Source organism: Thalassophryne amazonica, chromosome 17 (assembly GCF_902500255.1).
Source record: "Thalassophryne amazonica chromosome 17, fThaAma1.1, whole genome shotgun sequence".
In the NCBI taxonomy this organism is placed as follows: Eukaryota; Metazoa; Chordata; class Actinopteri; order Batrachoidiformes; family Batrachoididae; genus Thalassophryne; species Thalassophryne amazonica.
In genome coordinates, this window is record NC_047119.1 from 30,807,357 (window position 1) to 30,820,070 (window position 12,714).

At 38.5% G+C, this 12,714-nt stretch overlaps 1 protein-coding gene across 1 annotated transcript; it reads left to right on the plus strand.

The window, feature by feature from the left end:
* Nucleotides 1–6,133: 6,133 nt before the first annotated feature.
* On the plus strand, nt 6,134–9,202 carry LOC117530085. Its single transcript, XM_034193019.1, has 2 exons — nt 6,134–7,859; nt 8,013–9,202. The coding sequence occupies exons 1-2, from the start codon at nt 6,602–6,604 to the stop codon at nt 9,200–9,202; spliced, it is 2,448 nt and encodes an 815-aa protein (XP_034048910.1). The 5' UTR covers nt 6,134–6,601.
* The last annotated feature ends 3,512 nt before the right edge of the window (nt 9,203–12,714 follow it).

Sequence of the window (12,714 nt, forward strand, 5' to 3'; positions counted from 1 at the left end):
AATAATAATTTCGCCTATTTTGGAATAAGGCTGTAACATAAAATGCAGAAAAAATGAAGCGCTGTGAACACTTCCTGGATGCACTGTAATACAATGTATGCAGTCACACATAAGCTCATACTCTGCAGTTCCCACAAACTAATACATATGTACCTGACAGACTTCCACTTATTAATAGCCTCTATCACTATTGTATTTATTTGCTATTGTTTAAACTTGTGGTACTGTATTGGTTCAGAATATTGAAATGAGAATCATTTGCATGTAAAGTTTTAGCTCAGACAGATTTGTGTCTTTGAAATGTACCCAACATTACATATTTTCTCTACAGTTTGAGTAAATTATCTTGCAGATATGGTCAATATAAAGAGCACTGGTAATGCTGCTGTGTAAGATTAAGCATTCATAATTACATTATATTGTGTGTACTTCAGCAAAACAACAAAAAAAAACTATCTCAAGGTTATCTTTTATTTTAGCTCAATTTAAAATAATGTTTGTTTTATTATTAATGTGATTCACAGGAAAATTGCATCAATCTGACAATCCTACTCTTGCAGACTGTACTTTGAAAGGTGTGGATGTTTATTTACAGAACATGTGAGCTTCAAATGTTTAGTCTGAATGAACTGAAAATGGCAGGTGATACAAATCCCATGATTTCTGTCATCTTTTTTTCCTCATTTTTGTGTACTGTATACATTGCCAGTGTTCATGTGTAATGCATTTTTTTTTTTTTTTTTTTTTTTTTACATTTTGTTAAAATGTTGATTCTAAAATCATGGAAATAAACATTTCCCCTGTGTGACCTGATTTTTGTGTTGATTTGTTTAAATCTAGCTGACTAAGACTTGCCATTGTATCACTACAGCTCTTAAACAATACATCGACAAGACAGACTGTTAATTTGGACAGATGTTGGCAACTTGTATCTCTCCACGAGACTTTTTCTACTTCAAATATTCGTAGAAACTTCCAAGATGACCATTGATACAAATGTGCTGCACATTTACTTACAAATGCTACTACTACATCAATCCTCTGACCTCAACTTGCTCTTTTAGTTGAACGCACATGAGCCAAAATCAACATTATTGAATTAGTCGGCTGAAGATCTTTCGATGGTCTGATTCAGACACTATGCCTGGAAAAACCAAAACGCTGCAGGAGGACCAAGTGTGACTGTTAAACACCAGCCTCCGTAAGTACTTTAAATATTCTACATTACTCATTTCAAATTCTGAGATGTGTGCACCAATTAATAGCTAACTTCCAAAACTACCAACAAATATTTGAAAATAAGAATCTGTAATCATTTTGATTATCACTGTAGTAACGACAGGTCAGGAAGACACAATTTGAAGTCTACTGCAACGAGGCAAATGCCAATACACAGACGGTTCTTCATTTCTACTTTTTATGATAATATAAAACAGTAGCATAGTCATCAAAGGCTGAAAACGTGCTGTGTAGAGACAAAAAAAGTCTTACGTTAATAAAACTCTTCAAAAATGTTAAAAAGGGTTTATGAAATTGTTCTGGAATTTATCTATTTACTAAGTAATTTCTTGAGTCTTCAGATCAAACTATTTCACTGTAGTTTGCTGATGCTTTTGGCATATATAATACTGTGCAAAAAGAAAATTTGAAGGATTATTTTATCTATATTATAATAGCCATGTGGCCTCTGTGTTGCGCACGTGTAAGGCTTTGATCACAGAGAAACTGGGGACAGCTGACATTTGCATGTATTTTGGGTCAAGGATAAACGCTGTGAAAACAGAAAGTTGATAGGACAAATATAGCTAACCCGTAAACAATGGGTGTTGTACTGCAATGCACAATGGGAGTTTGGGGTTTCGGAGTTTTAAATGTTATTGTGGTTCATGTTAACAGTGTTTAGTGTTACTGATTTATTGTGTTTTTGTCGTTCGATTGGTTTAGTCAGTTTAGTTAAGTTAAGTTGTTGTTACCATGTTTCTGGTACCTTGACTGAAAAGTGTATTACATTTGATGTCTTCCACCACATCTCTGTTTCTGCCTGTCTAAAATTAGAACCATGTGCTTGCAGCAGAAAAGACAAAAACCTCTCTGTGTGTGCATTTAACTTTGATCACAGAAGAACTGGGGAGAACTGACTTTGCCGTTTGATATGCATATGTATTTTGGGTCAAGGATGAATGCCACCAAAACTTAACGTTGAATGGACTAATATTTTCGGAAAAGCTACAGATATTAGCTAATGATGCTACTACATTCTGGACTTGCACACCATTCCAGCAGGGTGGCAGTAAATCATCTTTATATTAAAGGTGTGCGTGAGGGCTTTTATTTAGCAATAATAGTGTGTATATGATAAGAACCTAAACAATTTATAAAGACATTAACACAGTAAATTAACATTAAAAAATTACATGATTAACAGGAAATGAAAGAGTTGAGTTCTTCTAAAAATTGTTGAGGTCTAAGGTTGTAAAAACATTCTGGACTCACACGTCATTACAACTCATTATACAACCTTTGTGTAATTTATTACCGCCCTTGATAAAAGTCAGCTACCTACAACCCCTGGCAAAAATTATGGAATCACCGGCCTCGGAGGATGTTCATTCAGTTGTTTAATTTTGTAGAAAAAAAGCAGATCACAGACATGACACAAAACTAAAGTCATTTCAAATGGCAACTTTCTGGCTTTAAACACTATAAGAAATCAAGAAAAAAAGATTGTGGCAGTCAGTAACGGTTACTTTTTTAGACCAAGCAGAGGAAAAAAATATGGAATCACTCAATTCTGAGGAAAAAATTATGGAATCACGCTGTAAATTTTCATCCCCAAAACTAACACCTGCATCATATCAGATCTGCTCGTTAGTCTGCATCTAAAAAGGAGTGATCACACCTTGGAGAGCTGTTGCACCAAGTGGACTGACATGAATCATGGCTCCAACACGAGAGATGTCAATTGAAACAAAGGAGAGGATTATCAAACTCTTAAAAGAGGGTAAATCATCACGCAATGTTGCAAAAGATGTTGGTTGTTCACAGTCAGCTGTGTCTAAACTCTGGACCAAATACAAACAACATGGGAAGGTTGTTAAAGGCAAACATACTGGTAGACCAAGGAAGACATCAAAGCGTCAAGACAGAAAACTTAAAGCAATATGTCTCAAAAATCGAAAAATGCACAACAAAACAAATGAGGAACGAATGGGAGGAAACTGGAGTCAACGTCTGTGACCGAACTGTAAGAAACCGCCTAAAGGAAATGGGATTTACATACAGAAAAGCTAAACAAAAGCCATCATTAACACCTAAACAGAAAAAAAACAAGGTTACAATGGGCTAAGGAAAAGCAATCGTGGACTGTGGATGACTGGATGAAAGTCATATTCAGTGATGAATCTTGAATCTGCATTGGGCAAGGTGATGATGCTGGAACTTTTGTTTGGTGCCATTCTAATGAGATTTATAAAGATGACTGCCTGAAGAGAACATGTAAATTTCCACAGTCATTGATGATATGGGGCTGCATGTCAGGTAAAGGCACTGGGGAGATGGCTGTCATTACATCATCAATAAATGCACAAGTTTACGTTGATATTTTGGACAATTGAAAGGATGTTTGGGGATGATTAAATCATTTTTCAAGATGATAATGCATCTTGCCATAGAGCAAAAACTGTGAAAACATTCCTTGCAAAAAGACACATAGGGTCAATGTCATGGCATAGGGTCAATGTCAACGAGCAGATCTGATTTGATGCAGGTGTTAGTTTTGGGGATGAAAATTTACAGGGTGATTCCATAATTTTTTCCTCAGAATTGAGTGATTCCATATTTTTTTCCTCTGCTTGGTCTAAAAAAGTAACCGTTACTGACTGCCACAATCTTTTTTTCTTGATTTCTTATAGTGTTTCTTAAAGCCAGAAAGTTGCCATTTGAAATGACTTTAGTTTTGTGTCATGTCTGTGATCTGCTTTTTTTCTACAAAATTAAACAACTGAATGAACATCATCCGAGGCCAGTGATTCCATAATTTTTGCCAGGGGTTGTATAAGCACTACTTTATACCACTAGCTTTAAAAGCCTAATGAAGTGTTTTGCAAGGGGGAAAAAGCTATTTTGAGTGTCAATAGTCACAAGTATCAGATTAACTGTTGTAACTTTTGGAAGCTTGAGAGACACAAGATATCACTAACAGCTGCAACTGATGCCTCCCTCAGACAAAACATGAAACAGTGCATTCCTTTGAGTGTTTACATAAAAATAACTGTTACATTTATTTTCTATAGCTTCTATCCAAATTTAACTCATTAGTTAACACTGAAAGTGGGTCATGCATCACTTGTTTGTCGCACTGACAATTCAAGTTTGAGCTTCGATAAAACAGTACAGCATTACAGCTGCATTACTGAGAGTCTAAATATGATGAAAGCTTGAACCAAGCAAGCAAGGGAGGGGTGCACAATGTATCACGAATAACTAAATGGTGACAACAAGAATTTATGGTTAGCCAAGACTTTAAATTACCTTTGCTTGATTTGACCAAACACGTAGATTAAATCAAAAGGGAACGTGTCACTCAATAATTCTTATGCTTGACATCAAGAATTTATTTACCTAATACATCAGTAAAATGTTGTTTTGGTAATGGTGACATTCAATATATATGTGTGTGTGTGTGTGTGTGTGTGTGTGTGTGTGTGTGTGTGTGTGTGTGTGTGTGTGTGTGTGTGTGTGTGTGTGTGTGTGTGTGTGTGTGTGTGTGTGTGTGTGTGTGTGTACGACCTGGCACACATCATTAAAACAATAATCGTATACAATTGATCAAAATTCTGCAGGGGGCGTTAGTTGTTAGGCCTCAGAAAGTTGAGTTAAACATAACATAACATATTAGAACATTATCAAGAGTGAAAAATTTGAGAGAGAATGTATTGTCTTCTTTATAGCCACCAATTATGTATTGGACACAGAGTTTTGAATTTAGCAACAGTTGGTTGAGATCTTGTTTTTATTTGATAGATTATTCCACAATTCAGTTCCACAAAATTTGAGAGATTTAGGGTGACAATGACTGGTAGATATTATTTGCTGATCTAGACCTAGTAGAATAGTCGTACTGTGTAGTAACATTAATATTATTGCGATACTCTGGTGTAAGACCATCCACAATTTTGTACAACAACATGCACTTCAGAAGATGGAATCTCTGCCTAACATTTAACCATTTTTGAGTGTTTAGCATTTCAGAAATATGAGTCGTACTATGAGATCCTAGTACAATGAGTATGCCTCCATTTTTAGATTTGATTCCATAGAACTTTATTAAAACTTTATTAATCCCTTGAGAAGACTTGTAACTTCTGTTACTTGTAACCTGTCTTGTAACTTGTAACTTCTATAGCTCATTTATGTTACAATCTGAACATACACCATATAAAGGTACAACAATAGTTAAAATGGGGTAAAACTAGAGTGTTGTACATGATAATGAGAGTTGACAGCGGGACAAACTGACTACATCTTATCAAAATTCCTGGAGATGTGCTGATTTTGTTAACAGCATTATTAATATGAACATCAAATGTAGATCTTAGTCAATAGTAACCCGAGGCATGTAACAGTGTACACGCCCTCCATTTTTCAGTAAAAACCAAACGTTTCTGGAGCAAAATGACAATAAAGCAGCTTAAATCTGTATCAGGTGCTCTGTTTTATCTAGTAAAACCGGTAAATACATAAACCGTGTCCAAATTACTGAATGAGTAAGTAGCTTTTTCTACATGATATAACAATACTTGTCATTGATTGTTTACGGTCTAAAAATACTCTGTGTTCACATGCCACTTTAATGCCCTTGAGCTTTTGTCCTCTGCTATAATCTCTCTTCCGCCAGCCGCCAGTTTGGTGGTTAGACTGTCCTCATCAGGTTCTAAGCATATAATTCAGTTCAAAGGTCAAAGCCTTTGTAACTGAAATCCAATATTGACAGGTGGTCCTTCTGCAGACCCGGTAACCAAAGCAGCTGTAAACATTTGCATTGTTTGAAGACAAATGTTCCTCATTTCTAAACCAGTAACTGACCGTGCATGATGCACAACCTATTTAAAAAAAGGGAGGGGGGCTTTGATGTAATTTGAGACAGTTTCAAGCTTCCAGAAAGTATCTAATAAGGATTTCAATACCCTATAGTTTTTGCAGCTTTACTGAGGTTAAATTCTCCATTTTATTTGACCTTGACACCTGACAGTTGACCTCTTATCACACTAGTCGTGTTTTCTTTTTGAACTTCTGAGTCATTGGCTGCAGGCAGACCTGCTTTAATTATAGCCACTGCAACATTCCTATCTGACAGAATAGGCAGAGATAGACAGAGAGGCCTTGAGAGTGCCACTGTAAGTGGCATAAGAGAATATACAAAAATAGAGAAAGTTTCAAAACAGTTAAAGATAGAAAGTGACAGCTCGCGTGAGTTCATTTCTGATTTAGCAATCTGAGGCAAGCCACCTTCACTACACCACCCTGAATTGCATATAAGTCTGCTGCTGTGTTCTGACATTTGTCTTTCTCTTTTTCCTAATGATAAAACAGTACAACAGCCATGGGACAGAAGCTGGAGAAGACATCAGAAAAGGAACAGGAAGAATCACGTGATGGCTCTGATTGGACTGAGCAAGCTGGAAACACACAACGGACTGAGACGAATGCACAAAATGAGAGCACACACCAGTGTGGTGACAACCTCGGCGGCTTTGCGACCATTCAGAGAACGGGTGCGATTAGCCAGCGCAGCATCAGATGCTTGCCTGCTGGGCATGAAGGGAAGCTCGCTACTGACCCCCAAACTGAACAGCCAATCAGAAATTTAGCTCAATGTGACCCCCCTCTATACAACCGCAGGAAGCGGGTGGGTGGAGGCAGTCAGAGCTGTGGTGTTAGTCGCAGTGCAGAGGAGCCAAAAACTGTGCAGACTCCTAAAGAGACAAGACAACCGTCAGAGTTCTGTTTGGGTGTACATCGAGCCTCTGAGACTGAGGCTACTGACATGGAGCAAAGACACGGGAAGAAGTATCAAATTTCTGTTAGCAATTTAGGTCTAACAGCCTCATGTGATCCCGCTAATGAGGAAGACTTTGTGGTGCTTGAGAAGGATGACACTTGGTTGACATCCAATGGGAGAGGCAAGCTGCCTTTTGGCAACATGGTGAAATCGGAGAACCTCCAGACATCTGTTGCTAAAGGACTAAAGGAAAACTCTTCTGTGGCCATTGACGATGAGAAACCCCACCACCCGTATAGTAACCCCCCTGAAGAAAAGGTTAACGAGAGGCAAATCTGCAGTAAAACTGATATGACCGACAGCGTGGCAGCACACACTGCCTGCTTTGGGATAGAAATGGCTCAACGTTTTCCTGAAGTGACAGGCAGCAGGTGTCATCTAAAAGGAGTCAGTTGTGTCGGAGCTGCCTGCACTGCGACAACTGGGAGAGGAAAAACAGCACGGCAGCAGAGCCTGAATGGCTGTGGTATGGGGCGAGTTTCTCCTAACATACCCCAGGAGCACTGGTCCAAACACAATACCGGCTCAATTAAAAGAATGAGATGTGCTGATGGTTTGGAAAATGTCTTTGATGAAGAAGTTCAGTTAATTATGCAGGAAGTGCCTGATGACGAGGAAGAGCTCACACGCAAAATGAAGGCAAATGGGGAATTCCACTTGGAGAAGATGGACCCTTCTTTGAGTGAGCCTGGGAATCAAGATAAAGAAAACCAGAATTCACAGTTTAATGAACATAGAACACAGCATGACAACAGGTTAGCTGGCAGCGTCTCTGACAGGACGAAAGGAGTCGTCTCAGGTATGCTGAGTTTGTGTACTAGTAAAGACGATGACCACAAGTTTCCTCATCCCCCAATGGCTGAATGTCCTTGCGCTGAAATACCACAACTGCAAGACAACTCCTCCTCTTCATTTGAACAATGCCATTTGATCCCTTGTCTTTCTCTGCCAGGGCATGAAGGCTGTGATGAAAAGATACAGACTGCGAGTTTAAAGAAGGACAGCAAGCTTGTTTGCTTCTCTGCAGTCAACACCAAACCATCTTTAACTCGTGCGTTTCCAAAAGAAGACACATCAACAGAAACACAACTCAGTACTGTCACATCTCAACCAGTGACAGAGGTCAACCCTGAGTCATGTGTTCCTCTCAAAGACTCTGTCCCTAAAGACAAGGTTAAAGTTAAAGGCCCACCTCCACCAGTCCCCAAAAAACCAAAAAAAACATTTATAAAGCTTAAAATGGCAAAATTGTCTACTGATGCTCACAGAAGAGGCAAAGATCAACTGCATTCTGAAGAGAAGGTCCAAAGGAGCCATACTTTTCATTTCAACAAAGACACACCATACAACACTCCATCAAATATGGACATGTTCTTGCTGTTGGATAACAGGGGTGCTTACGCCAAAAAATCCAACATACGACAGATGTCAGCTGATCCTGAACTTTGGCAACATCTACCACTTGGACAGGCAGATGACCAACACAAAGATATGATTGACTTTGACTTTTGTGGACGTTTGGCAGAACTGTCTCCAGATGATGAGACAAAAAACCTAGACATGTTGCAGAAAAGACTGTTCCTGGAAAAAAGACGCAGATATAAAGGCTCACCTCCACCTGTTCCAAAAAAACCCCATAAATCATTTGCCTCCACAGAGAGGATTCTAGATCCCGAGGTTACATCAGAAAATGAAATCCAAAGACCAAAACTTGGTTTTTCAGGGACAAGCGAACCCGAACCTCAGCAAATGTTTGACAAAGCAGAGGCAAAGGTGATCCACAGTGACCACAACAAATATGGTAACCACAAAAACATAACTGGTCATGATAGTGATAGCGACACAGAAAACAGCAGTCCGCTGGTTTGCTACAAGCCTGTGGCTGCAATCATCAGGGAAACAAACCAGATACAGAGACATCATGGGCGAATAAAAGTTGAAGGGGCCAGAGCTCAAGATCGGGTCTTCGAGAAGAACCCAAGTATAAGTGTATCCCAAATGAAAAATGCTTTTGATGTCCCCAAAAAATCCACAGAGAGACCAACAGAAGTTAAAGCACCACCAAAGAAAGGTAAGGACTTTGAGCTGTGGAAACATCAAAACATTCATGCATGTCTGAAATGTGAGGACGATGTCACATGATGTCATGTGAAAGCACTTCACTCTAATATTAGTATTTATTGTGCTTTAATTTCACCTGCTTTACTCTGAGCTAGAACATTTTTATCTAATGATAATAATAATAATAATAATAATAACAACAACAATGCAGAAAGTCTATGATTCAATTATGATTTATTGTCCTACAGGATTTAAGAATGTGTAGTTTTATGAGCATTAATGTTGGCACTGTAAATGTATGTATTTTTGCTTCCATATCCATATTTTGTTTGTAATCTGTTAAATTAGTAATAACTCTGTGTTCATAAGTCAACAACAACAAATGGAAAAAAAGACACTGAAAGAAAGTAATTCCCATAGAAGCCTTGAGCTTCTATAGGATACAGTGGTGATGACATCAGTCATCTTTGATGCTGAGTCTTTGGTTATTTGAAGTCTATCAAACATAACTCGGGGGTGATCATGCTTATATCGTAGGCATAGAAATGTCAAACATAATTTCAGTTAATTTCAATGTAATTCTGATGTGATTTTTGGTTTTTAGTAGCTAGACACTAAATATTAATTCAGCTAATTGGCAGAGGTGTCTGCAAAGTTCAAAACTGATTGACTTCGACCATCAAATTCTTGATGACATTCAATCATAAACCATCTTCATACTCTTGACTTTGAGGTACCAACAACAAACAGCGTCCCAAATGGAGATTATCAGATTAATTATCAGTATCACAGTCCAATTTCTTAAAATACTGCTTAATTTAATTTAAGTACAAAACGTCACAGATGCATCATTTACGACTGACAAATCTTTTAAGCGAACTAAAAGATGCAAGTCTTCTCAGTCAAAAATTAATTTGTTTGGCCTTTTTTCCCCAAAGTGTTTTTGTGTAGGGTTGCAACTAACAATTATTTTCATAATCCATTAATTAGAAGGTTTATTTACCCATTAGTCAATTGTTAGGTACATAAATGTTAAAAAAAAAGTGAAAAATGTCCATCAGTGTTATTCAGAGTCCAAGATGACACCTTCAAATGTCTTGTTTTGTCCACAGCCCATGGATCCAACTGTTAAAGACCTGTTCACTTAAAAGACTAGTTCATTTGGCTCTTTGTTTGTTCACATACCCAGATTAATTATGTACTGCAGGCTTGCAAGTCAGCCATTTATGTCTTCCTGAAGCAATCATTCACTTTAAGTTCTTTCTGTTCTGTTCATTGTGACTTCCTGAACTTCTCAACAGGATATGTAGTTCATCTTTAGCATCCTGGTGTTGATTCAATTCAGTTTATTTATAAAGCACCAGATCACTACAAAGTTGCCACAAGGTGCTTCACATGGGTAAGCTCTAACCTTACCAACCCCTTGAGCAAGAACATAGGTGTCAGTGGTAAGGAAAAACTCCATCTGGCATTTTTTGATGAAGAAACCTCAAGCAGACCAGACTCAAAGGGGTGGGCCACTGCTTAGCCCATTCTAACAATAACAGAGAAATTGTTGCATCAAAACTAAATACAAATGCTGAAAAAGAACATAAAATAAACAAACACACAAAAAAAGAGTCCAAAACAGATCCAGTTCCAAAAAAAAAGTCGCAAAGTTTCTAAGTCAATTTGAAGTGCTGTTCCATAGTGGCGTCCATCCATTACCTCCGGAAGGTAATTAGGCATCCAGTGGTCCCATAAACGTTGACAGAGTTCATGGACCCAGGTCCAACTTCAGCAGAAGCATCTCAGACAGACAGGAAAAGAGCAGAATCAGTCAGCCAGAGCTAACAGCCCCTAAAGCAGTAGCTCCCAATAGTAAACCAACAGAGAAGCAGAGAGGGTACTAATGTGGCTGTCCATGTCAGGTGCTCAGCACTCCCCTAGTCTGAGCGATCCTCTACACTAGTCTGGTCATGCACCATCCTGGTGTTGCAGTCTGATCTGTCCCCCTGCCTTCAGTGCGCATGCGTCACTTTGGAGCCGTTAGCAGCAATTAATAGATTATCGCCTCATTTCTGCTTAAAACTGACTTCCGAATGATTTCACAGGGTTTACTTTGTCATCTGATGGTCAATAATTACATTATTCCCTTTGATTGGTGGAGAGTCAGACTCAGAGAATCAGACTCAGACACGCATGTGTCGCGCTCTGATTGGTCCCCCGTCTTTTATTATGAATTATTGCTGAATTTATGTGGAAATGATGTACAAAAGCTTCAGAGATATGTCGCTGAAATAGATGATGACTGGAGTGCAGTTTTAAACAGAAACGAGGCGATAATCAGCGAATCACTGTTGACGCTCTAAAATGACGCATGCACATTGAAAGTGGGGGACCGATCAGAAGTGGGGAGTGCTGAGCCCTCACACCAGCAGCTTGTCCTTTGCTTCATTAACAGATCCAGAATTTAGATATAATGAGGCTGAGATCAGCTCCCGTGTTTCAAGGTAGAGGAAAAACTGTAGCCATACAAAAAGGAAAACAGAGGAGTTTTTTAATCTAAATTTGAATGACTCCAGAGAATCAAAGTGTTTTATCTGAGCAGGCAGACTGTTCCACAGAACAGGTGCATGATAAGATTCAGTTCATCATACTCTTATTTGAAAAAAAGGTTCGCTCCAACTTCATATATGAAAAGCTAAACCATTTCAGACAAAGTAAGTTGCAAGGATGCTACAGTAGGAACATCATCTTATACCTAGTTTACACCTACATGGATATTTTGGAAAACAGGCTTTTCTAACAGCTTTTCTGGCCTTTCATCCAGATGAAAACTCCATTTTAGGTAACTGAAAACAGCTTTTGCTGAACTCTGAAGATTTTGTAAAATGCTTGATTTGATGTTTTGTGTTAGCAAGGAAAACAGTGTTTTTATCTTGTTTCAAGGCTTCTGACTGGCCAATATGCCATCACAGTAATGCTGCATTCACATGTTGACCGTAGAAAAAAATGTCACGCCAGTCATCATGGCAGAATTAGTGTCGTCTGCAGCAGTAGATTGTAGTCGATGACGGGAGACGCGGTTATTTGTCATTGTTCACAGCACGGACAATAACATTCATGTTTGAAAAATACATGGGAGTTTAGGCGTTTTGCATAGCATTGGCTCTGATGTCATGTTTTACTTTGGCATACGCTTGGCAGCACTTCACAATGTGTTTTGCATTTGTCATGTAGATGAAAGTATTTTTTCAAACCAAATGCAGAAAACTGTAGTTTTCAAAAATATCCAAATTGATTCAAGGGCAAATGATAACAGAGAGGCAAATGAACAAGTGTGATTTTTGTGCACTTGAAATATCATTTAGGGAATAACCCTGTTGTGTCTGATTTACGGACGTTCATGCTGGTTATACGGTCACAAATTGAGCGTTTAAAACAGACATTTGCGACTGTATAACAGCATGAACGTCCGCAAATCATCAGACACAAGTGGGGTTATTCTCATTCTAATCCAATTCCATCGTTTGCACGGTTTATTTTTCTGTAGGTAATTTGGTCAGCGAGGCTTACCATGAGGCAGCGTCGCTCCAACAGCAGTCAAGACG

Excerpts from the sequence above, each read along its gene's own strand:
- LOC117530085 (XM_034193019.1), top strand. The coding sequence starts at position 6,602 with ATGGGACAGAAGCTGGAGAAGACATCAGAAAAGGAACAGGAAGAATCA. Across the intron at positions 7,860-8,012 it reads GACGAAAGGAGTCGTCTCAG|GGCATGAAGGCTGTGATGAA; the intron begins GTATGCTGAGTT and ends TTTCTCTGCCAG.